Source organism: Ascaphus truei, chromosome 5 (genome assembly GCF_040206685.1).
Source record: "Ascaphus truei isolate aAscTru1 chromosome 5, aAscTru1.hap1, whole genome shotgun sequence".
Classification (NCBI taxonomy): Eukaryota; Metazoa; Chordata; class Amphibia; order Anura; family Ascaphidae; genus Ascaphus; species Ascaphus truei.
In genome coordinates this window covers 116,982,253-117,008,907 of record NC_134487.1, presented here as the reverse complement: position 1 = coordinate 117,008,907, position 26,655 = coordinate 116,982,253, and the positions used below count along the sequence as shown (strand labels likewise).

General features: G+C 42.1%; 1 protein-coding gene across 4 annotated transcripts in view; it reads right to left on the bottom strand.

Annotated features, from left to right (window-relative positions):
- The window catches only part of PPFIA2 (PPFI scaffold protein A2), a 401,131-nt gene that overhangs the window by 178,694 nt on the left and 195,782 nt on the right, over positions 1-26,655 (bottom strand). For all 4 annotated transcript variants that reach the window (XR_012801707.1, XM_075600502.1, XM_075600503.1 and 1 more), the window contains 3 exons: positions 25,103-25,204; positions 20,881-21,045; positions 2,997-3,071 (listed from right to left, as the gene is read on the bottom strand). Coding sequence is in view for 3 of the 4 variants with exons in the window: in XM_075600502.1 (XP_075456617.1) it covers positions 2,997-3,071; positions 20,881-21,045; positions 25,103-25,204 (342 nt within the window). In the remaining variant the exon portion in view is untranslated. The remainder of the gene's footprint in view (positions 1-2,996; positions 3,072-20,880; positions 21,046-25,102; positions 25,205-26,655) is intronic.

Below are 26,655 nucleotides of genomic sequence, written 5' to 3'. Positions count from 1 at the left end.
AGCTCCTATATAATATGCTCTCAAGACATCTTCTCCGTGTTGGAGAAGAGTTCATAGGGAAGGCATCTTAACGGCACATTGGACAGATGCTTTAAACATTTTCCTCAGACACTATTACGTGAAAGAAATAAGAGAAATTGGTATAGTATGTCTCAAAATATTTTATTTTCTAGTTTGTGAATTGTGCTGTTGGAATAGAGGCCTTTCAAGGTTTCGTGTCTGATCCCAACCAATGCAAATCGTCTTTACTACTGCGGCTAAGCGATCGGAACAGGAACATCATGGAGACTTATTTATTTGTAGCACGTATCTGAACTGGCGATTTAAATTTTCATTGAGTTACCCACGTCAAAACTGTATATAAGAGAAAGGGAAGCACCATTGTCCTTTTGACTTTGGAAATTGGCTTGAAGAAGGGGTTCATCCCCCGAAACATTGCCCCCCTTATTTAGTTTGCTCCTTATTTTTTTAATCCCTCCTTTGTTATAACTCTGTATTCCCTATTGCTTCTGTGTTTTTGGGATTTTAGAGTGATGGTCCCAGAACAGAATTTTTGAAACCCCATTTTTCTTTTTTTGATCGTAAATTCTTATTTTCTCTACTTTTGTATCACAGTATTACTGTCAGAATATCTTCGTGTTTTGTGACATTGTACTTACTTCTATGTATTTGGATTAGTTTTCCAGTAAAGAATATTTTATTTTTTTGCAACTGGTTTGATTCTCTCTAGGATTTTTTCCAAATGACGCACTTCTTTCTAACAGTCTCATTATGTCTCTAACTCTATTCATATATTTCCATCTCTCCTTCTTCACCACTTCTCAGTTCAAATGAACTCCTTTCTTACCAGCACCCTCTGACACTACACAGCTATACACCCTGCACTAAAACACACCCTACAAATCCTCCTCACACATTCTCTTTCTTTCCATTTCTAAAGCTTTACACTCTTATGCCCCTCCTTACATCTCAGCCCTAATTTCTCGCTATGCACCATCCCGACATTTGCGTTCCGCTCAAGGTTGTCTTCTCTCTACCCCCTTTGTATCTAAAGCCCTCTCCCGCCTTAAACCTTTCTCACTGACTGCCCCACACAACTGGAATGCCCTTCCCCTCAATACCCAGCTAGCACCCTCTCTATCCACCTTTAAGACCCACCATAAAACACACCTCTTTAACTAAGCATATGAGTAGCTCCGCGGCTAATACTATACACCTGATACATAAAGCATGGCCCCTTGCAGATGCACTTACCAGAATCCCCTCCTACTGTCTCTGTACGTCCTTCCTACCTACCAATTAGATTGTAAGCTCTTCGGAGCAGGGACTCCTCTTCCTAAATGTTAATTTTTAAGTGTGAAGCACTTATTCCCATGATCTGTTATTTGTTATTTATGATTGTCACATGTATTACTACTGTGAAGTGCTATGTACATTAATGGTGCTATATAAATAAAGACATACATACATAGAGTGCTGGGAACTTCACTTATATTTGTACAACCAAGCAAACAGGGCTGCAGACAGGGGGGTAAGCCAGGACAAGTGTTCCAAGCCACAGAGGCTGTGGGGGAGCCCATCAGGCCATCGCTGGAAGTTGGGCTCGGCCAGCTGAATCCATTTGCTGGGCCTCTGAATTCCGCCACCAGGCCCCAGCTCTCCCCACCTGCTGCCTGCCTTTCCCGACACTGGGCCTCTCTCCCACCGGTGCGCACCGGAAGTTGGGTGCACCCAGAAATCTGGTGGCGGTAATTGTGTTGGGGTTATTTGTATTTGGGGGGGCGGGTTAGTAATTGTCTTTGGGGGGTGGTAATTGTCTTTTGGGGGGAGTGGTGGTAATTGTATTTCAGGGGGGGGGGTTATAGTAATTGTACTTGGGTGGTGGTGGTATTTGTATTTGGGGGGTGGGTGGTAAATGTGCCTGTGGGTGGGTAGTAGTCATAATTATATCTGGGGGTGGGGGGTATTGGTGATAATTGTATTGGGGGGTTAGTGGTATTTTAATCTGGGGCAGTAGTAGTGGTAATTGAATCAAGGGGTAGTGGTAATTATATCTGGGGGATGGTGGTAGCAGTCATTGTATTTCAGAGGTGTAGTGGTAATTGTATCTGGGGGAATGTGGTGGTGTTTGTAACTGGGGGTGTGGAATGGTGCCTCTATCTGGGTGGGTAATGGTGTCTGTATTGGGGGGGGGTAATAGTGTCTGTATTGGGGGGGGTAATGGTGTCTTTATTGGAGGCGTAGTGGTGTCTGTATTTGGGGTGATAGTGGTGTCTGTATTTGGGGGGTAGCAGTATATATTTGGGGTTAGTGTTTTGTATTGGGGGTATTGTGTGTGTATTGGGGGGGTAATTATTGTGTGGGGGGTGGGATTGTATGGGTATTGGGGAGGACTTGTGTGTGTGGGGTGGCCAGGTGAGGAAGAGGAAATGAGCGTAAGGAGGGAGAGATTGAGGGAGCAGGATTGAGTGAGTGGGGGTAATTGAAGCAGAGGGGGGGGGAGAGTGAGAGTGGGTGTAAGTGAGGGTGGGGGGAGAGTGAGTGACGAAGAGTGAAAGACAGAGGGAGGAGAGAAATTAAAGTGAAAAAGAAGAGGGCTTGCAAAGCTGCTGCCACGGGGGGTAGGGGGGTATTTTTCCCTTCAATACATTTACATTCTGGCCTATATAAAAATGTTGCCAATTGAATTTTCGAATGAAAATGTGGTTGATCTAGCATGCAGCTATCACATCGGTTCACTTCTTGTTAAAGAAGTCTGGGCTTGTGGGACCTGTCACCGGGCTTTACTTTGCTTTATGTCCTGTGGTAACAGACTAAATAAGGCAGAATCTGGGAGAACGTACACATTTGACAGCAGGTTGCAGTGGGCTGTGTTCAGTGGTCTGTACAAAATGTCATTCATCTAATCGTTGACAGTTTCAAAAGATGTGATGCAAAACCTAATGGGTGAAAAATTAAATATTGCAACTTAAAGGGGATAAATCATTTTATTTTACCTCCTGGTTGGTAGCAGTTAGTTCTTCTTCCAGTGCAGACACTCTTTCTAAAGAAACCCTCAGTCGTTCCCTTACCTAGAAGAAAAACCAAAATGTGCAGTAACATAATTTTCTATCACGCTTTTAGGCTTAAACTATTGAGCATAAACTAATGCAGAAATCTACAATGTGCCATTTTTATGCACCATTTTATATGCCTCTTTATCTTAGTGTATTTAAGAGCAAAGACCAGTGGATGTCTGGATGTCAAAATAAAAGAAATAAATGTTTAATGTCCTTGTTGGAGGAAAATATATATGTGGAATGCATTATATACAGAAAATGTACTGTACCTTGTACATATTTTCTTTTTAGAAGGGCGTTTATGAGAACTTTGTTTTACAGAATATTGTACTTAGGGGGTGTTTGCTAAAATGTCACACATGCAAAATTAGAGAAAAAGCAACACAAAACCAATACAACAAATGCATCTTTTATCAAAGGCCTCTGTTTTGTTATTAGGAGAATTTAGTAAATAAGTCCCAAAAACCCATATTGACCGTCAATATGAAATGTCCTACTGGACTGCAGCACAGTGGTACGGGTTCCTATGGCTCATACCTTCCTTTTATTATATTAACTTTAGTTAAACAAATCCAAAAGCTGTACTGGCTTTGCTTGGAGGTCTGGCTGTGCTTAAGCTACTGCACATTGTTATTATAACCTGACCTTAACAAACAAAATACAGTACAACAAAAAGGAGCCCATGTTTTCAAAAACCTTAAATATCGCACAAATATATTGATTAACCACACAAAGATAGGATGGCACCACCTTTGGAAAAATGCGTATGCTATCTGTGAAACATGTTTAAATTATTAAATGTATTCTTCTCCAGTAGCATTTTGAGATGACCAATGAGGTTGCACTGCATTTTGTAAGGTGCATCAGAAGTTGAGCAGACATTTGCCAAGTTACATTTTTCATAAAAGGCAACAAAGGGGTTAACATGGTGTGAACTGTAATAATGAAAAATTGTTAAAAGCAATTAACACCAAGTGAAACGGCACATTTTCAATTTACAGCACTGTTTGGGGTCCAGTCGGTCTGGAGCATTAATGTACACTAGATTTATTCTTAGGAGCACTTAAAGAGAATCTTTTGAAGAGCCATCAGCAAATTAATAGTTGTCTGATTTACGCTCTCATGAGCAGGGTCCTCATTACCTTCTATATCTGTGTGCGCTTATTTGTCCTTATTTGGTATGTCATTCTGTTAATGGAACTCCCCCCATTGTACCGCGCTATGGAGTATGTTGGCCCTTTACAAATAAACGCTACTAATAATTTGGCTAGAACTACCAGCAGAGCATATTGTGCCCGTGTTCTTATAACCTTTCCTCTTGAGAAGCACAAGTAAAATTAAACACGGTTTATACTGTACATTGAAAATAATAACATTAAAGAATATGCAATGTTTTCACACCAGCACCTATTTTTCTGGGTCGGTTTTCTGATTATTACGTCACCCTCACTCCCATCTTCCAATGTCGATAAAGCATTGCCATAGCCTCTACCAGTAATCAGTAAACCATCTTAACCATACCAAACCCACAATTTGACATCACCAGTGTGCTCACAGCTACTTGCTTTTAACGCAAAGATTTAAGTGTTTTTACTGCTTACACTGTTGATATTGTATAACCCAGGGGTGCGCAAACTGGGGGTCTCGGCAGTTATTGAGGTCCCACGCTCTCCCCCCATGCATTTAAATTAAATGCGGGGGGACCTCGCGAGATCGCTATAACACACTTACCATTCCTTGCAGCGACATGTCGTCATTGTAACCCGGCAGCAAGCGGCGGGGGAGGGGCGGCACGAGGCACCAAGGAGAGCAGGCAGGGGTGCGCACGGGTAAAAGTTTGCATGCCCCTGTTAGAACCCATAAAGATTATATGTTCCAAGTCAGCAGTGAGGCTGCAGAGGATTATTTGAAAGGAGCATTCCAAGCAATATATATAACATTGCGACTTCGCATTGGCTCCCGTGCTGCAAGAAATGTAATCCCCCGTATTGTTTACCCAGCCAGGGCTGCAATCGGGGGTACTTTTGGATGTAAGTATCTTGGGATGCAGGGGATCTCCGGAGCTGAAATTAAAGTCCAGCTCCAGTGACTCCCTGCTTCATACCTAGAAGGAAAAAACAACCTAAGCGTAACCACACCTTTAACTATAGTGTAACGTACTAGTAATACGTTCACATCCACGAGTGTATAGTTATATTGTCATTATTGATATACTGTATATGATGTCTTCTATTTGTAAAGACTTCCAAAGTATCTAAAGGCTGGGTAACTGGTATCAGAGCACATTCATTGTTTATTTCTATTGTATTAAAGTAGTGTACCGTCTCAATTATTTACATTTTTAGGGATAGGACACTGTTAAAATGCATTCTTTGAACAGTGTCTAAATTAGCTTGTTAGCTTAGTAATACTTCTACAGTCGAAGCACATGTTTAAGATTGCCAGCACAATGAGACAACAATCTACAGTATCTGAAAAAGAGGACAGTTCAAACACCTGGAAACAGGCTAAAAAAATGTGTATATAAAGGGATACAGCATATTATTTCAGTTATCATATAGTAACAGTGAAATCACGCTATTTGGCTTATTAGCCCTCCATCTGTTTGCATTGCAAATCGCACAAAAACAATAGCATATTGCATAATAAAGCTTTCAAACTTGCCCCAGTGGTATCTTGCTATTGAGCGATAACAAGTGCAATAACGTCTGCTACATATGTGTGTATTACTTCTTTTTATATACTAGTGAGCTCAGGCATGAGTGCCTATGCGAATACACAAATAGAAGATACTGTATGACCGTTATAATGCATTTTGCATACCTTTCAAAATTTATGTTTATGTTTGGTAGAAGCAGGGGTCAAAAGTGGCTTAAAAAGTAGTGGTATTGTGTCTGATTTTAAACAAAAGTGGAAATGCTCTTTTCACCATATTTTGGAAAGATTAATACATTTTTATAACTTTTGTAGAAAGAAATGCTTCTAAAATTAACATTTCTTGAAATAGAAAATAGAACCGATAATCGGTCCAAGGGTTGTAAATGAAAAAGTAGTGTTAACCCTAATACCATCACATTTTAACCACTGTCTAGCAGATACTTCTTCCATTAAAAAAAGTCCAATTAAAAAAAAAAAGCAACAAGAATTAACTAGCAAATTCTTATGAGGCCAAGTACAGCGGAGGGTTTGGCCATGCCCTGCCTGTTATCTTATTACAGAGCAGCACAACTAAGCCAATTAGTCCAATGGCATATAGATCCAAATCTTAAAAGATGGGTGTCACCGAAGAATTCAATGATTCAACCTTTGGATCTAGATAAAATAATCTGGCTTCCACGCGCAGTTGTAGCTAATCTAAGGGATATCCTCCCCGTAATGTCCAACTCTGAAGATTTGGGAAGCCACAAAGCTCAAATTCTCCCTAACGACTAAATGTTATCTTATGACCCCCTCTTCAAAACAACGCATTCTACATACCAGGTCTAAATAACAAGGACTTCAGTTTGGGAACATTTGGGAGTCACTAGATTTAGGGATCTTGCTCCTGACAGGACTGTCAAAACATTTAAACAAATTAGGATAGAAAAAGCTCTACCTAACTCAGAATTTTTTCGATATCTCCAACTATTCCAAAACTCACCATTCCCTACACCTGACAAATTTTGAGAAACTACAGTATGTTTTGCGAAAACAGACGCGTAGGCCTGATATCCCAATTATTAAGATCTAACATTTACAGAGGCTGTTTCAGCAAAAAAACTAAACTATATGTCACAGTGGGAATCAGATCTGGGTGAAGTTTTAGACAAAGATTTGTGGAACGATAAAGTTATAGCAGCATCTAAAAACTCAATCTCTACTACGCTAAAACAGAACGCATATAAGGTATTAATGCGATGGTACCTCAGTCCTCTGAAATTATCCAAATTTATACCAGGGTATTCTACACTCTGTTCCAAAGGATTCGGACCTCAAGCTTCCCTATTACACATGTGGTGGACATGCCCTCTAGAAGCTTCTCTTTGGAGGAAAAAAATAATCTGGCTACAGAGGCTTTTAAGCCTAGATGTGCCCCTGGATCGTGGTGTTCCTTCTAAACAGACCTCTCCAAGATGTGTCTAGAACAGAAAACAGTCTAATCTTTCATATTACAGTACAACAGCGACTAGATGCAAAATAGCAGCTACGTGGAAACAGCAAGAGGTACCACAAATCTCCAAAATTAGAAACAGGGTGTGGTTTGTGTGCCAGATGGAAAAATTGACAAGCATGATAAAGGATTCATGTGCAAAATTCCCAAAAATATGGCAACCCTGGATCTCACACTCTGATATTCAATGAGTAAATTCTAACACTATCATGTTTTGACCAATAAATATGTGTTCTCTCTGAAGTTTCAGCTGAAAATGTGTAATGATGCTCATCTCAAGCAGGAAACAGACCCACAGGGCTGAGGTAGGAATATGAAAGAACCGACCTGAGCCGAGGGACAAAGGTCAGATAGAGTAGTGAGTCGTAAGCTGAAGGTCAGAGCTGGCAGCAGAGTTGCGTAGTCAGTGAGAATGCAGAGGTTGAGGCAGGCGGAAGACAGGGGTGGTTGAGGTATGTAGTCGGGTCTGGTAACGAGGAAGGTAAGTGAGTTTCATATACTCGGCATGAACTGAAACTTTGCTCTGCAACTTCCTGCTTATAGGGCTGACCTTTTAAAGGAAGTTAAAAACGAAAAGTCAGGGGAGCGTCAGTATCTGAAAGAAAATAAATAAACTACCATAGTGCATAACGTTACAATTAAACATTGAAAGGTAGAACTCCAAAAGAAAAAATATGCTAGATCATGGATGATTAATTACAGGGTCCAGACTTAAATCAGGAGCAAAAAGGAGCAAAAATAGGGAGGTAAAAGACCCAGTAGAGAGAGACAGAGCCGAGATGTTAAAATGCCAAAAACACTTTTATCCGACAATAGTAAAAATCAAGGCTTACAGGATACCAGATGGTTAAAGGCGTTGGTTAAGAGTGATCTTATGCCAAGTCGCGACCTCGGGGAACCCCACACACAGCCGCCTCCTTCACCGGTCTCCGTCCTTGCTGCTCGTCCACGCCGACACGTCACTTCCCCTCTTCCATCTCAAGTGTAACCCCCTCTGCAATGCCATGTGCAACTGCCCCTCTGCCCTCCTCTCAATGTGGGACTGCCCCTCTGTCCCATGTGGGACTGCCCCTCTGCCCCATGTGGGACTGCCCCTCTGCCCAATGTGGGACTGCCCCTCTTCTCCATGTGGGACTGCCCCTCTGCCACATATGGGACTGCCCCTCTGTCACATATGGGACTGCCCCTCTGCCACATATGGGACTGCCCCTCTGCCACATATGGGACTGCCCCTCTGCCACATATGGGACTGCCCCTCTGCCACATATGGGACTGCCCCTCTGCCACATATGGGACTGCCCCTCTGCCACATTTGGGACTGCCCCTCTGCCACATATGGGACTGCCCCTCTGCCACATATGGGACTGCCCCTCTGCCACATATGGGACTGCCCCTCTGCCACATATGGGACTGCCCCTCTGCCACATATGGGACTGCCCCTCTGCCACATATGGGACTGCCCCTCTGCCACATATGGGACTGCCCCTCTGCCACATATGGGACTGCCCCTCTGCCACATATGGGACTGCCCCTCTGTCACATATGGGACTTGCCTCCCTGCTCCATGTGGGACTGCCCTCCCTGCCCCATGTGTGACTGCCCCTCTGTGTAAGCAGGGCTGTTGCAAGGGTATTTGGCACCCTAAACAAACCTTCAGACGTGCGCCCCCTAAAAAAAAATTTTGTATGTCGGTTGGACTTGCCAACACAATCCTCTTTCTCTCTCCTCCTTCTCTCTCTCTCACCCTCACCCTCTCTCTCCCACACCCCCTTCTCTTGCGCTCTCTCTTTCACACACCCCTCTTTCTTTCTCTCTCCCTCACCCCTCTGTTCCCCCCCCCCCCGTTGACCTGAACAGCAGAGGCAGAGAAAAGCATCTTGCTGTGCTCCCGGCCTCTGCTGTTGCCCCCCAAAAGTGCCACTCTATCCCCAGTGGTTGCACCGTCCCTGTGTGTAAGGTTATATTATCTGCTGGTGTGTAGTGCGGTCCGGTAAAATGGGTTGGTGTATCCACAGAATATAACCAGACGGTATTGGTGCAATGGTTGGAATGGGACTTTGACCAAGTCCCCACTGGCGTTTGGCCGCAGACGGACCCTCCATCGCAGCCGCTCCACACTGAGTTGCCATCCGCTTCTACGATAAGGAAAGGGTTTTAGCAGTTAGGATAGGGGGTTCATTGTAGGAATTTTAGGGTACCGGTTTAATGATTTTAGGGTAATTTCAGTGGTGAAATTAGTGGGGTTCTGCTTCAGAAACCCCCTGCTTCAATCCTACGTTAAAAATAAAAAATCACCCGCTTAGATTGCCTCTTTAAGTTAGCCGGCCCCAGGGGAGACATTCTTGCTCACTGTATGCAGCAGGTTTATTACCTGGAGAACAACGTACACACACACAATTTATAACATGCACGCACACACACACAATGTGTAAGGCTCACAGATACAATGTGTAACAAACACACACAATGTGTAACTCACACACACAATATGTAACGTGCACACACACAAGCAGCAGCAGGTTTATTACATGTAGAACAATACACGAAGAGAAGGAAATCAAACAGAGAGGCGTCTCTTGTCCTCTACAAATTAAAACTGTTGTTAAGTCTTCTTATCATTGCCTTTTAAACACATTTTTGGTCCAGGACATGAAATCTCTTGACCAGGAAAAAACAGGAAATGTAGGATTTGGAATATACAAATGTCTACCTACCGCTCACCGAATCCGGCGGGTGATAAATAAAGTTCACACGGTGCATAAGGGAAAAGGGTATATGTGCGAACAAAAGTGATTGATGAGATTCAACCAAAAGGATCCCTTACTTTGCACTAACTGCGAACATAGATTAGGCTGGAAAATTTAGTCCAAGGGTAACAGTGTCCCTTCATAGGCCATTCAATTGAATAAAGGTACAGTTAAAAATGCAACTTTATTAGTAACACAAAAATATATATAAAAAGGTGCAGTGTATATATATATATATATATATATATATATATACAGTATATACACTGTGATATAAAATAACGGGGAGAAAGCTAATGGTGGGAGCAGAAGAGGGAACCCCCTAAAGGGTTAATATTATCAAAAACTGTAGATAACCACCCTGAGCATCAGCAAGTGGTCTGCTGAAATATGTAATTATCAGATTACTCACTCGACATTATTGTTGGAATAATAACCACATCTCTGTAAATACTCGTGGGAGTTATTAATGTCGCAGCATTATATCAGTCTGAAACTGTTGTAGCAACTTTAGCAGGCGTACACACTCTGGGTAAAATGGTTACTTAAATAGCAACATTTGTTTCAAGAGTAGATAAATCAATCTCTGGAAATAGCACACAATGAGCTGCTAAAAAAAAAAGAAACTCCTGTATATCCTGACTGCCAAAGTGTTATAAGCCTGCAAGCCAGCGTCAAGGCATGACCAAACTTTGCAGGTCCTAACACTAACCTGTTAAAACCTCTCTTTTACCTGTGGGGAGGAAGAGTGACTACAGTGAGTCCATCCATGCAGCATAATGAAAGAACCAAGGAAGGTTTAAAGAAAGATCTTGTGGGGGAGTAAGGGTCTTAAGACATTGTTGGGGCAGGAGGGGATAAGAAAGACATTGGAGTGGAAAAAAGGGGATGAGAGACATTAGGGGGAGGAAGGGGTTTAAGAGAAACATTGGGGGAAGGGGTTAAGAAACATTGATAGGAAAAGGAATAAGAGACATTGGGGGAAGGAAGGAGATGTGACATTGGGGGGATAAAAGGGGATAAGTGAGACATTGGGTGGGAAGAAGAAGGGTCAGAGAGACATTGGGGGGGGGGGCGAAGGTATATAAGAGACACATTGGGAGCGGTAACAATAATTATCACAATAAATACTCAATAGAAATAAAATATTTAAAGTCATAAAAATGTCTCATCCCCTTCCTCTCGCCCTCTATCTCTTAAGAGAGATTGTGGTAGAGAAAGAATTTAAGAGGGATAATACGGTTAAGAGAGACATTGGGTTGTAAAGAAGGGATGTAGAGACATTGGGGTGGGAGGAAGGGGTTGAGATACATTTTGGGGAGGAAGGGGTTTAAGAGACATTGGTAGAAGGGGGGGTTAAGAGAAACATTGGGGAAAGGGGGATAAGAGATATTGGGATGGGAGGTAGGGGATGAGAGACATTGGGGGAGGAATGTGGGTAAGAGATATTGGGGGCTAAGGGATTAAGAGACATTAGGGGGAGGTATATCAGAGTCATTGAGGGGAGGGGTTTAAGAAATACATTCTGGGGGAGTAGGGAGATAAGACACATTGGGAGGGAGTAAGGGGATAAGGGAGACATTGGGGGCTGACGGTGTTAAGAGACATTGGGGGGAAAGGAAAGGGTAAACAGACGAAGGGGTGAAGATAAATGTTGGGGGTGGGAAGGATGGGGTGAAGGGGGACATAGATTACCAGTAGGAGGATGACTTTGATAGTCTTTACATGCTTCAGCTATGTCTCGGAGCTCCCACCTCCACCGGAAGTGGTGAAGAGGAGTGTGCCTGGAAGCTCTGGGACACATTGCAGATTCACAGACCCCAGCAGCCAATAATACCACAGTAATACAAAATGGTAAATACCGAGTTACCAATCATTTCTATTACCGCACTATTACTATCATACCAGTATGTTGCCCAACCCTAGATATGGCCATACTCTAAAGTGGTAAGTGGTAAAAAAAATGGATGCATTGACTGACATATCCATAATGCTTCCTATGAGTCTACTCAATGGCAAATATTCCATCTCCATATTCAGTCTTAGCCCCATTTGTTAAAAAGAAATTAAAGGACAATTGCTTAAAATAAACTGTTTTGAGAAAACTACAAGAGGTCACTACTTATAGTCCTATTATTTTCATAGGCAGCAAATGCCAGTATAACCTTTAAGTGAAAATATTAGTCAATTTCTACAGCTCCCAAAAAACTCTAAAGCTATAACAAGAAATTCTTTGAACGCTATAGCAAGAAAGGTGATAAAAAATTGCCACAAATGGCATGAGCACACTGTATTCAATATATTTACATTTTTATATTGAATTTCACTCACTGCATATTTAGCACATGGATTCTCATGAAAAAGAGCAGCTTTATTTTTTCACTGTGACCTAACAGTCTGTATTGTCTCTCACCTCTACATCTAACTCAAGCTTCTTATTCCTTGTCTTCTCAATGTCTCATAAAATAACATCTCTCAGTCCCAAATCCTCATGAGTGACACGTTTGTTGTACTGTTTACTTTAAATTACAGTACCTGGGGTAAGGATGTCTACTTCTGTGGCATCTGTCTATAACGGTAATATCAAATGAGAAATATTTGTTATTCAATCAATTTCTTGCCATGTTGCAATGTAATGTTGGATAATTGTAAATCAACTATGACAACACATATTTGTAATATAGTGCTACAGCACCAATAAATCAAATTCCTGCTCTAGGTGATTTTTTTGCAGTCTACACTATGTAGTATCAACCTTTAATGTGTTCAGCACTAGCTTCTTGTGGCCCTATGCAAATGCTTCTGAAATAAAACCAAACGAGGCATGACTGTTATGTGGCAATTATCAACCTAATATGGGTCATGCACTCAAGCTGCATCACTTAACCTTTCCATGAACACAGTCTTTAGACTAACTGTAAGAGTGACCTGGGGCTGTATTTTATGCTGTAAGCCCAGTGACAAAGCCTGTTTAAATAACATGATCCCAGTGGAACTCTTAATTCACATTGAAAACAATTCTGTTGATGTGGATGAGAGTTAAGCTTCGATAAAAATACTTTCTTGATTTTAAGCTCTACATCAACAATCATTGCTCAAAATGTAGTTATTTTTCTTCATATTAGAAGGCATGCAGTTACAAATAATTTACTGTGGCACTCAAGTGGTACTGCTATGTTTGACAGGTGGAGGCTTAGTCATAGCTGCATAACTGTTACAATACAGCAGCTCTAGACTGCTAAATAGTGCTTTGTGACTAATGCACATTTGGAACCTGATATCGTCAATGAGCTCCTTTATGTTTATAAAAAAGCTAACTAGCCTTATTTTAGGTTGTAATGGAGATGAAACTGATTTGAAAGATTGTTATTAGTAGCTCCCACACATACTGTACTTGTTTCATAACTGTGCAACATTTATTTTTCTCTGCCTCCTAATGTTTCTGTTTGCAAAGTCTGATTATTTTCATAGTGTTGCTCTGATTTCAGCCATGCAGAATATGTGCCGCTCATGCTGTGCTCTACTTATACAAAATATTAGGCACAATATAACTTTAAGGTAGCTGAAATATTTGGCATTTTACACCTGCACAATACTGTATTGTATTGTATGTCTTTATTTATATAGCGCCATAAATGTACATAGCGCTTCAAAGTAGTAATACATGTTGTACTCATATAAATAACAAATTATATAAATAACAGGTCATTGGAATAAGTGATTCAGACATTAAAGTAACATTAAGGAAGAGGACAGATTTAGGAAAGAGTACAGTGATTCTGGCAGCAGCGTTTAGGATAGATTGTAGGGGAGACAGGTGAGAGGCAGGAAAGCCGGACAGCAGGAGGTTGCAGTAGTCGAGATGGGAGAGAATGAGGGCCTGAGTCAGAGTTTTAGCAGTCGAGTAACAGAGGAAAAGGCGTATCTTTGTGATATTGCAGAGGAAAAAGCGACAAGTTTTAGAAATGTTTTGAATGTGAGGGAGAATGTGAGAGAGGAGTCGAGTGTGACCCCTAGGCAGCATGCTTGGGCTACTGAGTGAATGATCGTATTTCCAACAGTTAAGTGGAAGGAGGTAGTAGGGCCAGGTTTGGGAGGAAGTATAAGGAGCTCTGTTTTTGCCATGTTAAATTTCAGTCGGCGGATGGCCATCCAGGATTATATTCCAGCGAGGCATTCAGAAACTTTGGTCTGTATAGCAGGTGTAAGGTCAGGGGTTGAAAGGTAAATTTGTGTGTTGTCAGCATAGAGGTGATATTTAAACCCAAAAGATATGATTAGGTCACCTAGAGTGAGTGTGTAAAGAGAAAAGAGAAGGGGTCCCAGCACATAGCCCTGGGGTACCCCCACAGAGAGATCAATAGAGGAGGAGGAGGTGTTAGCAAGGGAGACTCTGAAAGTACGATGGGAGAGGTAAGAGGAGATCCAGGATAGAGCTTTGTTACCAATAGCAAGAGTATGGAGAATGTGAAGAAGAAGAGGGTGGTCCACGGTGTCAAATACTTGTATTGCATACTATTAAAAGTATTCCCCTGTCTTATCTTCCTTTTAATGTATACTGTAGCACAGTATCTTTTTCTTTCGACTAACTAGCAGATCCGTGAATGAATGAGCGAATGAATTGACATACTGTACTGTACTGTATATGTTTGCAACAATATGACTAAATATACACTGCGTATTTATTTAGCGGCGTGAATGCAGTTGAGACGGAAGTCAGTGGTGACGGAAGTTACATCACTCCTGGCAGAAGAGGTCGTCAGTGTTGCCAGCTTACACCAGGAGGAGGCAGTGCTTGACGGACAGGGACAGAGACACATACTGTACACACCAAATCCTACGGCAGCTCCGCTGACGGGGAGAGAGCGGGGGCTGCTCCGGGACTCAGACAGCGGCAGGGATATGGAGCTCGCCTGCGCCAGCTTGGTGACTGTATCCCCTGTACACCCCTGCCGGGCACACCCAGGTGAGCCGCTGAGCACAAGTGAGCCGCCGAACACACCCTCCCCCTCCTGTGAGCCGCCGAGCACACCCCCCCCCAGTGAGCCACCGAGCCCCCCCCCCAGTCAGCCGCCGAACACCCCCGTACCTCCGCTGAGCAGGACACAGCTCCGCTGGGGGAGAGAGTGGGGCTGATCCAGGGCACTCAGACAGACCCCCTCTCCCTGTACCTCTGCACATCCGCCGCGGGGGGGGGGGGGGTGGGGGCTTTTGCTCCAGCAGAAGGCACCAGCACACACAGCTGTGCCTGCAGCTCCGCCGGGGGGGGGGGGGTGGTTAAGAGAGTCAGGAGAGAGGGGGGGCAGGATCCTAAGAATAACACACCACACAGAGAGACACACACTGACACACACACACACACACTAACTGACACACACACATTGACTGACTGATGCACACACATTGACACGCACACACATTGACACGCACGCACTGACACGCACACACTGACACGCACACACTCACTGACTGACGCACACACTGACACACACACGCTGACACGCACACACACACCGACACATACACACACACACCGACTGACACACAGAAATTGACACACACACACACAAGGAATTCACAGTTATAAATATAGAAGTGCAAATAGCTAAAACACGTGTTCTAAGTCAAACTTCATTGCGTTTTGGCACTGAAATTGTGTTTTGATTTTTAATTAAAAACATCACTTTTACAAATACAATTTCTGTGATAAAAAAGTGACAAAAGACAAAGAAGTTTCACTTAAAATACGCGTGCTCAGCATACACACTTTTTTTTAAATTTGGACCAACAATTGATGTTATAAGACAAGCTTCCGAGAGTTCTATCTCTTCCTCATGTCAGCAATACTGAAGTACTTTTTTACTCAGCACTATCGCTACTGGACTAACCCAGCTATTTCTACTTAATTCATAGAGTTAACACAAAGCAGAAACACTCTACAAATATACAGTTGTGTGAAACAGAAAGTACACCCTCTTTGAATTCTATGGTTTTGCATATCAGGACATAATAACAATCATCTGTTCCTTAGCAAGTCTTAAAATTAGGTAAATACAACCTCAGATGAACAACACATGACATATTACAGCGTGTCATGATTTATTTAACAAAAATAAAGTAAAATGTACATTCAAGTTATTGCTGCTAAAGGTGGTTCTACAAGCTATTGAATCATAAGGTATACTTAGTTTTTCACACATAGCTTCTCCGTTATTATGCCGGATATGTAAACCCATAGAATTCAAAGAGGGTGTACTGTCTTTTTCACAAAACTTTTTATATATATATATATATATATATATATATATATATATATATATATATATATATATATAACCATTAACTTAACTCAGTATTATATATATATATATATATATAAAAAAAAAATATATATATATATATATATATATATATATAAAAAGAAAAAAAGAAAACAGGCGCACACCTAGTGCATTAACGTAACAACAAGTGTTTATAGACCATTAAAATCAACAAATGCCCACTCACAAGAGTACAGGTAATAATAGCAGGTATGAGATTGGCTCTCATGTGCCAGAAATGCCGTCCGAATAGAGTAATGGCGTCCACTCGCGTCTCTCCTTCGTGTATTCAGGTAACCGGAAGTGACGTCTCTCCGAACCGGCGCCCGACACAGGAAGTCCCTCCGGAAACCAGCAACAGCAACACTAGGTTTTTAGTACCAGCAGTAAAATCACGGGGGAGCAGGAACCAATATTCTTTGACCAGCAATGTCAAACGGTCATGGGCAAGTGACGGCTTCTCACAGACCACGCCCTACGCGTTTCGCCATCTATGATGACTTCATCAGGGGATACCCATTGGGTGCCCCTTCACAGTATATATAACAATTGGAAGTGTGCTAGTTGTACTTAAGCAGGGGATAATGTGGTGACGTTTGTGAGATATCGATGCTTCGGACATACAAACAAATGGAAGATGGAATCTAACAGATTTATAGTATAGATTTATATATATATATATATATATATATCAGGAGATTAAATCAGTGTTAGACTCATGAACCACGTAGAACGTGTTCTTGTTGTGAGCAGTTGCGTGTCATTTCACAAAACGCCGGAGTGAAGAGCTGCGGTCCGGTTAGAGCACCTAGGAACTCTAAATTAGAGGAACTCTTGTATACATCTGTGGGTTGCCGGAGGACACTTTACAGTGCAACACCACGAGCAAGGAGGAGAAGGGAGGACATCCCGGAGCGGTGCGAGCGGAGCAGCGGTCTTCCGAATCCGAATCCTGGGGAATCAGCAAGCTCTTGTACCGTGACGTCATGAAACTCAATCCAACGCCACCCAACCGGAAGATCCAGAACAGGTAACCAAATTCTCTTTCTTTAATCTTCCTCATCTTCTTCTTTCTTCATCTGTGATTATTTCTTTATTTTCTTTATCTTCTGTCTTGATCTGTTAATCCAATAACCCCATGTTAAATCCACAATGTTGACGCGTTGGCTTCTTGAGCTCAAATTAGCCGTACCGGCCTTAAATATGGCCTGTAACGTCACATTTGAGCGGCAAATGCTTCCCACGCCATGTGATTAGCTGTGAAAACCACGTGCCTTTTTTTTTAATGGGACGTCATGTAAAGGGACTGAAGCCAGCCAATCAGAATGGTTGTGCTTCATTTCCCTTTAACATGATGTCACAAAATCCAAAATGGCTGCTGTCACATGTTACTTTAGCCAATCAGACTTTGAGAACTATATCCCCAATCTGATTGGTTGTAATAGACCATGTGACAGAGTAAATCTTGGGAAGGGATGTGATGTCATCCAAGGAGAGTCACATGGTCTACTACAACCAATCAGGTTGGGGATATATAGATCTCACAATCTGATTGGTTGAAGTACCATGTCTCTTGATAAAGTCAATTAGACGAAAAGCGTAGAGTTATGTGATCAAGTTCCTATGGTCTTATTTTAAATAGATCTTCTATATATGCCTTTTAAAAGGCGTTTGGAAGTTTTTACTTCGTTTGTTCATTAAACCTATCTGGTTGGGAGTAGCGACACTGACAGAACTCAAGAAACATCATTCTGATAATCATATGAGATTCAGCAGTGGGAGAGAGCAGGAGCTCTGATTGCAATCACCGCAAGACACCTGGGAGCAGGCGGCGTTTTGTGTGTTGGAGAGACGGATCTGACTACGCCAGAGCTTTGTGGGCTGCGGTTAAAGATTGTGTTCCTACAGATATGCTTATTTTATCTACTATCTTGTAAGTAGAATCAGTGCTTATGCTGTGAAAGTCCTGAATATACTTACTTCACCATATTGGCTTCCTCTCTTTATTTTTAGATATACCAAACCCTCATCCTCTATAGTTGGACATTTGGACTATTTATTTACACCAGTGTTTATTATTTTAAACACATTGTATTGGTTTGCGCTGTTTGAGATATATATATATATATATATATATATAATATATATTTATACACACACACACATACACAGTATATTACACAATACTGGTGCCTTGGGAAAGATTATTTGGCTAGACCACGGATTCATGTCCTCATCACAGGGGCAAGGGGATTAACCCTTTAATTGTGTACTGTGCCTGAATGAAACTAAATCTACTGTGAGAAACATCTTTGTTAAACTCTACTTCCTTCACACTAAAATGTATCCAGTTACCCAAACTTGTTAAGGTTTCGTATTCCCTCTTCTCTTTCGTTCTCACCTCACACCTTAATGCTATTGCTAAATGTTGCCACTTCTTTCTCCATAACATTGCTAAAATATGACTCTTTCTCCTTTCCCCACTATTAAAATGCTAATGACTGCCCACATTCTCTTACTGCTACCTGCTCATTACTGGCCTCCCTGCCTTATAACGTTCTACCATTTAATCTATTCAAAATGCTGCTGCGAGGATATCATCACGCTCCTATCGATCAGTCTCTGCTTCTCTTCTCCTGAAACTCTGTTGGTTACCTATTAAACACCACATGTACTGCAACATTTTTCTTCTCTCTTTTATGGCTCTTCACTCCTCTGCCTCTTGCTCAGATTGAATCTCTCCCTACACCACTGCTCACTCTCTAAACACTGCTCATGCCTATCTTTTCTCTAGCCCCCATGTTATTAAAGCGCTTGCACGTCTACAACCTGTCACACTTGCTGAACCGTATCTCGGGGAACTTCACTCCTGAAAAGCATCCTCTCTAACTTCAAAAGCCATCGGAAAAGTCACTTGCTTAGCAAAGTGGTTGTGTACCACTTCTCACTAAACTACAAAATGCTCCTATACAGTACAGTCAAACCAGTGCAGACATTTACTGGTACTTCTTTTCAGTCAGCCCACATGTAAATTAGATTGCAAGCTCTTCAGAACAAGGACGACTTTCTCCCAATGATAAATGTTTGTCTTAATGCACTTATCCACGTATCTGTTTTAATCAAGTAGCAAGGTAATTAAAGGGGTTGGTTAATGGGAATCTTGAATTAAAAGAAAATAACATTTTAGATAAAGAGAACAGAACAAAGCATTAATTGCATTGCTAATTGTCAATTTTTCCATATTATTTTTTGTAAAACCGCATCCAACCTCAACATATTGCCATCCATTACATTTCAAAGTTAATCAGTTTTTAGATCTAAAAAAATTATAGCAAAAAAAATATGTAGCGTATACTCTGTTGCCCATTTAAAATGCAATGTACAGAAGTACATTTGAGGAAGCATACCATAATAATAATAATAATAATATGGTTTATTTTTATTTCGCTATTTTCATGTAGGATGTTGGAATAAAATGAAATATTATATATATATATTATTATTATTATTATTATTTTTTTTAATGCATTCAAGAACCAGAGAAAGCAGATATTTTTTTTATCCCTGCACACATTGGAGACTAACTCAGTAGTTGTTTAGTGACAGCTACTAATATGCGGTAACTGTAGAAGTTTTACTTAATTTATCATTTCAAATGAGGAGTTTAAAAAAAAAGATGAAAAAAATACATCTGGTATATGTTTTGTTACTGTAACCGTGCATACCTGTTTCAGGAAAAGATCTGACCAAAGTAAATATTCTGTTAACATTCTTTTTATGAAGTGATCCAGTAACATCACTGGTCCTAGACCTGGAGACATGCAGGTTGTTCAACATTTGATCAAAATGATAACTTGTCAGAGCTTTCAAAACCTCACTAATGACTTCTCTGTCTCTGTGTCACAAAATACACAACAAGAAGAGGTGTGTGAGAAATCAGAAGCTTATGTACTGTACGGCTACCATATAACTGTATCTATCGGTCTGTATACAGGGAGTATCATAGCCATTAAAAATATATATATCAAAACCTGCAATAAAATAAAGTTCTTGTTTATGCAACTTTAGGCCGAGTTCCCGCGGGCGCTGACCGCGCTCATGCTTGAGAGCAGTGACGTGACCCACTCTCTAAGCATGAGCGCCGAGTGTCCTGTCTATTTAGCAAGCGGGAGCGGGGGGGCATTGGGGGCATGTTGAGCGCGCTTCAAAGTCACTTTTGTTGTCTCCTCAAGCTCCAAGCTTGGGAGAGCGTGCGTGCCCACGCATGAGCGCACGCGCACCGCTGAGCGGGGTCGTCAACATAAAGAGTACAGGAAGTAAAAGCAGCAAGCGCACAGCACGCTCAGCGCCAGCGGGGACGCAGCCTTAGTCACCATTATTTTTTTAGCAATGTAAAATGGGCTTTAGCACACCAAAAAGAAAGAGAATATAAAATAAATGATTATCTAGTTGGCCTATCCTAAGATTTTATTTTGTCATCCATGTTTACAGTTCACATTAGCTACTATTAAAAAGCAAAGTACAACGGCTGCAAACATATATGACACCATCTCACAACATGTTGCATGACTGAGAACCATAAAGAGTCAAGCACGATTACATACCTTTTCATCTAGAGCTTTGTGATGCTCAAACAAAGATTTCAGAGCTTTAAGAACTTCAACTTCACTAGAAACTCCTGACGGGGACTGTGCTTGGCGTTTCACCACCGTCATCCTCAGTGACCTTTCGTGTCTTGAAACAAGGCACTCCAAATGCTCCAGCAAAAGCTGTTAAAGGTTACATAAAGTACATTAATTTGCACTAATGCAATGGTCAAGTTTTCATTAATACACTTAATAATAACATCACTGCGTGATTGTATTCAGTAGTTGGGGTTTGATTAACATACAGCTGTTTACCAGATTTACAATGACTCATTTACCATATCACAAAAAAACTTAACTTGTATAATTTGACTGCCCTTCCTAAATGTATCATCATTTTTAGAATGCTACGATTACTAAACAGTTTTGTTCATCAATAATATATAAACATTTTAGATATGACATACAATATCATAGGATGACCTACTGCAGTGTTGGCCAACCTGACTGGGTTTGGAGCCAGAATATACCTGTGTCATTGTCCAGGCCACAATAAGAACACATTTCAAATGAATACCTGCATACACTGACACAGAGCATAACCTGACTGTGTCAATGTATAGTGCCATCAGGTTATGCACTGTCAGTATATAGTGAGGAGTATAACTTGATGGCACTATACACTGACACAGAGTATAAATAGAGATGGCAGAAGACGGGGTGACACATGGGGGGAGAGGTTGACACATGGAGAGGGGGGGGGGACGAGCGTATAACACGGAGGGGGAGACACATGGGGGGGGGGAGATTGGAAGAAAGGGTGGCACGTGGGAGGGGGTAAAAAGAGATAGGGGAAAGGGGGTGTGACATGAGGAGGGGGGAAGAGGGTGTGACATGAGATGGGGGGGAAGCGGGTGTGACAAGAGGAGGATGGGAAGAAGGTGTGACATAAGGAGGGGGGAGAGGGTGTGACATGAGGTAGGGGGAAGAGGGAGTGATACATGAAGAGGGGGTGACACATGAGGAGGGGGGAATAGGGGGTGACATGGGGAGATGAGGCAGTGGGACACAGGAGGGGATTGGGCAGTGTGGCGATAGTCCCTACCTTGCTCTCCAGTCAAAAGCCAGCACCACATTGCGCTCTTAGCGGCAGGGTGTACATTCACTGTACCCTGTGCTGCTTGGGAGCACACCAGGAGTCGCTGGTCCATAGGAACTCAGGAGAGGAGCTGGGTTAGGGGGTGCTATGGGTTCTCCTCTTCTATGGTCTTTTTGCACTGTCTGCAGTCAGAGCCCCCAGTTTTTTTTTAACCCTTGAGGGGCCGCACATAAAGCACTGAAGGGCTGCATGCAGCCCTTGGGCCACCCCATACTTATCGTAACAGGATAGTGTTAAGTTTAAAGCTGCATTTTTTTATATGTGGCCTTTAGCTCTTTTATGCTGATAAAGCTTTGTTCTCTCAACATGTCATCACTTAGTTCTAAAGATAGCTCATGAATTCTCTCTTCTAAAAAGGATATCATCTTTTTTTGACCTGGTAACAACAGTAACAGCAGTCATGTGGTAACACTGAGTAGTAATAGGTACCTAAAGTCATTAATAACATAAAATCTTATTGTGCACTTTGTAATTAATTTCTCTGAAACATATATTTAATTGTAAAATGCAGTCCTACTAAATTGCTCACAATTTATATGCAGTTCTGCTATACAATATTTGTATATGAAATGGAAATGTTTAAATATAAAAATACATTATTTACAGTATGTCTGTTTGCAGCATATTTTAATTGTAATTAAACTCAAATCTTATGATTGTCACATTTTATGGCATTAAAAATTGTTCAAGGGGGAGAGGTGGGCAGGAGGTGGGAGAGAGGTGGGCAGGAGAGAGGTTGGTGAGAGAGGTGGGCAGGAGGGGGGAGAGAGGGGGGGAGAGAGATGGGCAGGAGGGGGGGGAGAGATTTGCAGGAGGGGGAGAGATGGAGAGGAGGGGGGAGATGTGGGCAGGAGGGATAGACAGGTGGGCAGGAGGGAGAGGGGAGACAGGCAGGTGGGAGCGGGGGCAGGTGGGCTGGAGGGGGAGAGGTAGACAGGAGGGTGAGGTGGGCAGGAGGGGGGAAGGGTGAGGTGGGCAGGAGGGGGGAGTGAGTGGTGGGAAGAGAAAGGTGGGCAGGAGAGCATGAAGGTAGAGGTGGGCAGGAGGGGGTGGAAGTAGAGGTCAGTAAGAGGTGGAGGGAGGGAGATGAATGGGAGAGGTGGGCAGGGAGGGGTGAGGTGGTGGGCGGGAGAGGTGGATGGAGGGGGGTGGGGAGGTGGGTGGGAGGGGAAGAGAGGTGGGGTGGAGGGAGAGGAGGGTGTGAGGGGGGGTGGAGGGAGAGGTGGATGGGAAGGGGAGAGATAGGTGGGACGGAAGGAGAGGTGGGACAGAGGGAGAGGTGAGGGGGAGGGAGAGGTGAGGGGTGACAGAGGGAGAGGTGGGAAGGAGGGGGGAGAGAGTTGGGCAGACAAGGGGGAAGGAGAGGTGGGCAGGAGGGAGACGTGGGCAGGAGGGGAGGGAAAGGAAGAGGTGGGCAAGAGGGGGGAAAGAAGAGGTGGGCAGGAGGGGGAGGGAGAGGTGGGCAGGAGGGGAGGGAGAGGTGGGCAGGTAGGGGGAGAGGTGGGCAGAAGGGGGGGATAAGTAGGTCGGAGAAGGTGAGGGGAGTGAGAGAGGCAGAAGGGAGAGGATGAGATGTGGTGTGAGATAGAGGGGGTGGAGTGTGAGGGGGCCCTGTTGAAAGCTGTCTGCAGCCCTGATGCCAACTCTTACTTTTCATATTTTGTCATTGTAAGATTTTTTGCAATTGATAGCCTTTGCTATTTGATTAGCGGAGAGTAAACAAAAATAGCATTTTTACTCTAATCAAACCAAAATATGTTATTACAGTTGTAGCAACACGTACTAGGCTCCAAGGCTAGGAATAATGTGCTTACTGTTTTGCCAGGCTTTTCATTTCATTTGCAAAAGCATTTTTCTTTATTTACACTTGCTGCAAAAGTAACACAATTTACGTAACTCTAAATCAGGACTGCAGACCCAGTACTGTATATAGTTTGTCTAGCCATACAGTATCATATCATTCTAAATAGGGAATCCTTAGAGCTGTGCAGCTTCTCAAATTCTGTACAGAGTACTTCTTATTCCTGAACGTAAGTTACACTACATGTGTATGTGTATCCACCCCTTTCATTTAGCTATATATACATACAGTAGCAAACAGATATGACAAAGACAAGACATATAAAGTAGAGGCATAAAGATATAGAAGTTCCTTCATTCATCAGGCTAAAACTTGAATTCATCCTTATTAAAAAAAAAAAACCCATAGCAAGTGAATAACATTCAGGAAAAGCTATATATCAATATATCCCAACTGAAAAAAACTGTGCAAAATTGAGGCACAAATACGGTAGCATCGGGTTGATAAAACCAGATAAACAAACCCTCTAAAATAAAGATTTTTTTAACATAATGTGATAAATCTGATGCTATTCTCTACACAGGTGTTGCACTAGTTTGATAATCAAAAGATACAATGTGCTCTATGGCCCAGATCCACAAAAGGGTGCAACGATTTCGCACGTCGCAGCTCCCACTCATATGAGTGGGAGTGAAAGCGTTATAAAGCTCAGCACCCTTTTGTGGATCTGGCCCTATGTATCAAGAGGCACGTGTGCGCTGATGCAGTTGTGCACAAAAATTTGCATTTTTTTCTGTCTGAAACGTAATATATTTATGAAGTGTATTTCCACTGTTTTAGAATTTGACATATTCTGCACTAAAACAAACAAAAAAAATTCATGCCACATTTAAAGTGACGAGAAAACTAACGCAGAAAGTCATCAAGAAAAGTAACGCAGGCCGCACATTATATAATATAGAGACCTGCGCCAATATGTTAATATCCTACTCTACCCTAACTCCTCCTACTTGCTCCATAAATCCCTCATGACGTCGCAGGCAGACCCAGACATACCTGACATTGGCTCACCTAAGATGAGTACATAGAAGCTGCCGGACACAGGTATATTGAAGCGTAAGTACAGTAGCGACAGAGTAATGATTTGAAAAGCAAACCTTTTGCCTTTTATACATAGAGCCCATAGCTTGTAAGACATTTTTACAGACACAGATTTTTGTTTTGACCCACACGATTGCTAGGAATTTTACTGAAATCAAAATGTCAGCACATGTTCTTACTCTTGTGTTGTTCCTTTCTGCTTTGAGTTCTGAAATCTCCTCTTCTTTTTCCAGAAGTTGCTCCCTGCATGCGTTCAACTCCTTTGTCAGTGCAGCAAACTCCTGAAAAACACATTTAAAGAAGAGTTAATGGTATACAGTACAACCACAAGTAACAACATTTTAATGTTATCTGTTTTCAATTACTGGACGAATAAAAAAAAAAATGTTTGTAATTAACCATAAATCCCAAATGAGGTTGGGGCACATTCACTGGTGTTTTGGTTTTCGTTCTTATAAAAAAAAAAAAAAATAGTTTTTAGTTTTGCCAGAACTTGACTGGTTTGGGTTTGTGTAGTTATTGAAAAAAAACTAAAAATAAGCCAATTAATTAATTCCAAATCTAAGCTTTCTCAAATGTAAAACTTTTCTCAAACGTTTGCGGTGTTTCCCTCTTCGTAAAAGCTAAACTTTGTCCAGTTTATTAAAATGAAAAACAAAAAACACCAAATAAATGAATTCAAAGTGGAGCCTCTCGGGTATTGGCTCGATTTTCATTTAGATTGCAAAATTTGTTCCAAAATTCAAAGTTCAGATTTGAAACCTGCCCATCCTTAATCTCAACGTCCTAAAACTAAAACAGCACATGTAACCTGTTACAGTGTTATAACTACATTAACACGCGGCATCAAAACTAAAATGACAGCAATAAAAATTACACACATCAAAAAAAAGCACGGAGAGCGCTAATTTCAGAACTACTACCAGTTAAGTAGGAAGGATATGGTAAATGTTAGATTCTATGGGGCTAATTCTAGATGTGTGGCCCAACCGGTCTCTTCAGCACATATAGAATCAGCCCAATAGGCGCTAATTCTATATAGTGCAATGTACCAATCGACTTCAATAAGAAGTTACGGCCAAAAATGGCCTGATCAGCTGCTTCAGAGGATATAGAATAAAGCACCTAAAGCTATAGGGGAGAGATGGCAAGATGACCCTTGCTATATACAGTGCCGTTTGCTGTGCAAAGTGGCGATTCTATAAATGTTCCTGTACAGTGTTAGTTTTTGAGGAACCTGGCTTAGGCTGAGGCAGACAGGGAACAGGCAAGCTGGTGCTCGTGTTCTAAGACCTGCCGGGCGATTCGTGGCCGGCTAGGCACGTGCCCGCCTGGGGGCGAGGCCACGACGTCATGGAGCTGGTTCGTCCTCATTGGGCGAACCGCTCACGTGACGTGCTTGCGAGCAGCAAAATCAAATTTGCTTGCTCTAAGCGCCAAGTGGGTGCAGTGAGTGCGCCCGCCCGCTCAGCGCCACCGTGGCCGAGGCCTTCCACTTCATACAGTATTCACACCCATTTAGATTAAGCCTGCTGGCACTGTGTAAAGGAAGACAAGAAGATACCCTTAACAAATGATATATTTCACATCCATTTTTTACATTGTCTTGTTGATGTACAGTATGGTTGTATTTAAAATGGTTGCCTTATTAACAGTAGGATAAAGAACACGGTGGATCAAATTAAATGAGATTTGAAGAAACAACCCAAAAAAATACATACATTAAAAACAA